At 33.9% G+C, this 4,929-nt stretch overlaps 1 protein-coding gene across 1 annotated transcript in view; it reads left to right on the top strand.

Annotated features, from left to right (window-relative positions):
• The first annotated feature begins 1,586 nt into the window (after window positions 1-1,586).
• Window positions 1,587-4,929, top strand: part of LOC107695515 (monocarboxylate transporter 9-like) — a 6,357-nt gene continuing 3,014 nt past the window's right edge. Inside the window, exons 1-4 of the mRNA XM_016495458.1 lie at window positions 1,587-1,782; window positions 2,431-2,650; window positions 3,212-3,355; window positions 3,952-4,047. Of these exons, the coding sequence (XP_016350944.1) occupies window positions 2,446-2,650; window positions 3,212-3,355; window positions 3,952-4,047 (445 nt within the window). The 5' untranslated portion in view covers window positions 1,587-1,782; window positions 2,431-2,445. The remainder of the gene's footprint in view (window positions 1,783-2,430; window positions 2,651-3,211; window positions 3,356-3,951; window positions 4,048-4,929) is intronic.

The following is a 4,929-nucleotide window of genomic DNA, read 5'->3' as shown; positions in this document are numbered from 1 at the left end:
TGAATCGCATTGCAAATGCACCACCTTTTCACTGTGTCAGTTGTCAACAGATGATATTGTTAGATCAACTTCAATTTCGCTGTTTCACCATGTTAAAAAAAGTAAAAGTTGCAACATAATTCACATAACATTTTCAAGAAGTCATGTATTCTTTGAGTATTTGAGAAATTTTCTGAAGTAGTTGAGATATTTTGTGGGAGTGCTGTGAGGAAACCTTTCTGGCAGCTTTTGGTCTTGTGATATATATTTTTTTCTTGTTCCCGCGATCTGTTGTACTGAGCTTTATCTTTGCAGTGCATTCCCGTTCAAAAAGACCTTGCTTTGATACTGTGAGAAAGTTAGCACACGAGCAACATGAGTGGCAGAATCTCCAGGGCCTGCTTTGATGAAGATGGATGATTTCAAATGTTTTTTTTTAAGTTTTAAAGTTTATGTTTATTTGTATGATCACAAAACGGATAGTAAAGAGATGGAAACTGCATGAGAATAGCTTGATCTTTTGATCTCTGCATGAGAAATGCAACAATACAGTATCCTGTTACTTTTCCATTTAAGGGTTGATATTTGGCCCCTGAATTAGTATGTACTTTCATTAAGGCAATTTTTTAAAACCATATAAAATAAATACTTCTAAATTAGTTGTCACATATACTTAAGTTTAATCAATTAGTTGTGTAAGGTAATCTCAATTTTGTGTTTATATTCCATAATTCTGACTTTTTTTGTCAGAATTGTGATATGTAAACAGAATTGAAAGATATAAACTCGTAATTTTGAGGGAAAAAGTCATAAACTCAGATTTCAGACTTGCAATTCTGAGTTTACGTTTCTGACTTTTCTCACAATTCTTTTTTTTTTTTTTTGCACAAAAGAAAAAAATAAAGGTAATTGTAACTGTTATCTCAAAATTCTGACTGTAAATATAAACTCACAATTGTGAGAAAAAAATAATATTTTACTTTGTGCTCCATAGAAAAAAAAAATATATATATATACACACACACACACACACACACATTATACAGATATACATATGTTTTTTTCTTTTTTGGTGCAATGACAAACATTCTAAATGGACTTGAAAAATATAAAGTGTAGACTATGGTCCCTTTGAGATGTGAAAGCAGGCAGATGATCCCGGTAACACGTGTCCCTGCTGTATTATCATCATCAACCGGTTTGGACTGGAACTGCAGCGCACATGCATGGGGATGCACGTGGCATGTGTTTACAATGCAATTTACAGTAAGAGAATTTAAATAAAAGCATTCACATTAAGCAAATGCCATAAACGCAGTCTACATACATTGTCCATGTCACAGAAAACTACCCTTAGGCTACCCATACTACACAGAGCGGATGGTTCCATTAAATATAGATTAAAGGCATTTAGATTTTCATCAGTCACTAAAAGTCTTTAAAGTGTTGACGGGAAATGATCGATGATGGGTTGACACTGCAGGAAGGCTGTGTTCATTGTCGGTGAATCAGAAAGCAAGTTAAGAGCATCGAAATGTGAAGCTGGACCAGCGAGAACAGCTTCAAACCGGTTTAAACGACTGGCAACAAAAGCCGGAGCTCGTGCAGAACACGCCGCACAATGATGAACGACGTTTCAGCTCAACACATCCGCAATCATTCATATAGTATCAGAGTGGTCATCTCACATTATGACACAATGATAAGACATTCCAAATCATAACGCAGGGTTGTCCAAAGAGCCAGTTCAACATCCTGGACTGAATTTACCACGGAAATCATCATTTCCCGGTCGGTGGTGAGGTAAGAATCAAAAGATTTCGTTCATCTCAATGAGATGTTCATTTGTTTTAGTAGCATATGATGTAATATACTGGATATTTTACTTCACAAACGTGTCTTTATATGAAACTTACGTCTTTGTGTTTCTTTCATTTTTTTATTCGTTTTTCCTCTGATAATAACAACAATTCTAAATAATAATACTAATTCTAAAGTTGTGTAAAACTAAAGAAAAGAAAACGATATGCAGAATATAGAGCAGTAATTTGAGTGGGGTTCAGGAGCGTTGCTCCTTAGGCAAGAAGTTAGGTTGAGGTAGAACTGCACAATACTTGAATGGAGATTGCTGAGCACCAAAAAGGACATAAAAAGTATTATAACAGTCATTCTTGAGACATGGGACAAAACAGGTCCAGCAAGGGTAACGTTGGGAGGTTGTATCAAAGCACAGCTCAGTAGCTTAGTACATATAAGATACATAAATGTAGTTTCATTTGTCTGAGTACAAGGTTTTATTTTTTCAATTTTGCACCCTGTTTTGTCCCACTTCTCAAGAATGACTGCTAAATGTGGTCCATTGTGCAATATGTCTTTTTGCGTGTGTAAAGAAATTAAAAGGTAACAGAATATCAGGCTGAACTGTTTCTTTACATTTGTTTTTCTCCACAGGAGCCCAGTGTAAACATGAGCACCTGGAACACTAAGCAAGCCCCAGACGGTGGATGGGGTTGGGCCATTGTGGTTGCCTCTTTAATGGGTCAGCTCCTGGCCTACGGTTCACCCCAGTCAGTGGGGGTGCTCTACCCAGAATGGCTGAACACCTTCCAGGACGGCAAAGGCATGACGGCGTTGGTCGGCTCTCTCGTATCTGGGGTCGGACTCATTGCTAGTACGTTTTCTACAGCTGCATTATGCTTAATAAATCTACTCTGCATAAACATATGCTTTCCATTGCATTTCCTCTTCATTGAATGTCAAAACTGGAGCAGAAACATTTTTCACTCAGAAAATTGCTTCACAATTAATTACAAAGAAATGGCAAGTAACACACTGAATTAAACATGACATTTTCAAGTAGAAAGATACTCCATTAGTCTTTTTGTTTGTTTATTTTATTGTTGTTTTATTGCTTGTTCCTCCATGTCAGTCGTAAAAGAAAATGTTTCTCATCCTCTAGTTATAAGACTTGACCTTGTTTTTCATTATGAAACTTCTTTGTCATTATTAAATGAAGAGCAGCGTGTCAAATCAATAGGGGTACAATTGTGGCTAATGATTTTCTGTTTGTGTCAGTGGGCCATTTGACGTCATGTCCTGTGTTTTCAGAAGTCAATCAAACTCTATTCTATGCCTCAGCTTACAGCAGATCATTTTAAGCAGCTATTGAATTTTAATTCGATTTTGAGTTTACCATTCTCTAACAGGATGATGCTTTGGTCCTTTCGCACAGGTCCCATCTGCAGTGCCTGTGTTGTGAATTTCGGGGCCAGACCCGTGACCATCTTCAGTGGGGTCATGGTCTCCGGAGGACTTATGCTTAGCGCTTTTGCACCCAATGTTCAGTTTCTCATATTTTCCTATGGGATTGTTGTTGGTGAGTTTCTCACATTTCCTAATAGAAAGATTACCTTTTCTAATTTGGGTCACTGCGCCACCTGCGTGTAAATGGCGGTTGATTGATTTGGGTTTTTTAGAGGCTGATGGATGATATGATATACAGAAAACTGTTCAAATTAATAGACTGATATTGATTTTTAAAACGAATACATTTTTATGTTTGTATGTCCAATATCCAATATGCATAATTGATATTTCATTAATGTTTTATGTTTTTGTTCAATTTCATCATCATATCACAACAATAAAACAGCATGTTTTTTATAACAACAAAAGCAGCAGCAGCAGCAGCAGCAGCAATAATAATAACAACAGGCAAAATAAATTGACTCATCCTGTTTATTAGTGTCAGCTTGAACTACATATCAAGCATTTATGTAACATACTACAAAACTGATAAAGGAAAATATATGTAAAACCGATTATCGATCAATCTGTAAAAAGTAAAGCTTAAGCTCCCTCCCAAAACTGTTTACCTTTTATTATATTTGATTATATGATTATAACAAAGATTTTATGAGTAGGTGAACCTTTTTCCTGACTGTTCTTTAACTTGACACTTTTATTATACAGGACTAGGCTGTGGACTTGTTTATGCTGCTACTGTAACCATCACATGCCAGTATTTTGACAAGAGACGCGGTCTTGCTCTTGGCATTGTTACAACAGGTAAATATATGATCAGTCAAAAATAATACACTACCAGTCCGATGTTTGGACATGCTGGGCTTAATTTATGATTCTCACACATTACAAAAAATAATAATAATTTAGACTAAAGCATTATTAATGTATGTATGTATAAATGAATATGCATTTATGAGTGAATGAATGAATGAGTTGGATCGAATCGGGAAGGAAACCCAGGCTACAAGTGTATAGCATATGTAAACTCTAATACTGTTTAAAAGCAATAAAAAAAAAAACGTATTTGTCAAGAAAAGGCAGATCTAAAAGCATACCTATAAATTAAAAAAATGTAATTATTTATTTACGTATGTAATTATTTAAATGGATGCCTTAAGCCATATTAGGTCTGTAACATTTAAAGAAAATAATCAAATAGCGATCTTTCTAATTTAAAAAAAAATTGCGATTATGACTTATAATGAGATTAAAAATATATTGTTCAAAATACACTTGTTTGAAGGGGTGCACAGATTGGCCAAGATTTAAAAAAAAAAAAGAAAAAAAGAAAAGAAATATCAATATGGCTATAAAATAATAATTTATATTTTAATAATAATAATATGTTATATATAAAATAAAAAATAAAATGATTTTTGTTATATTTCACTGTAAAAAAAACATTTAACAAAAATAATATACTATTAATTATTTTACATTACAACTAAAATTACAATACTAATATTTATGGCTGTCTTAATTTCTTCATTTGCAAACGTTAAACAATCAAACTTTTATTTTAAGCTTTAAGCTTAAAGGGGTCATATGATGCTTTTTTAAAGATCGTTATTTTGTGTATTTGGTGTAACAGAATATGTTGACATGCTTTAATGTTCAAAAAACACATTATTTTTCAAATACTGT

Source organism: Sinocyclocheilus anshuiensis, unplaced genomic scaffold (assembly GCF_001515605.1).
Source record: "Sinocyclocheilus anshuiensis isolate Anshui unplaced genomic scaffold, SAMN03320099.WGS_v1.1 scaffold466, whole genome shotgun sequence".
Classification (NCBI taxonomy): Eukaryota; Metazoa; Chordata; class Actinopteri; order Cypriniformes; family Cyprinidae; genus Sinocyclocheilus; species Sinocyclocheilus anshuiensis.
This window is presented reverse-complemented; position numbering and strand designations above follow the sequence as displayed.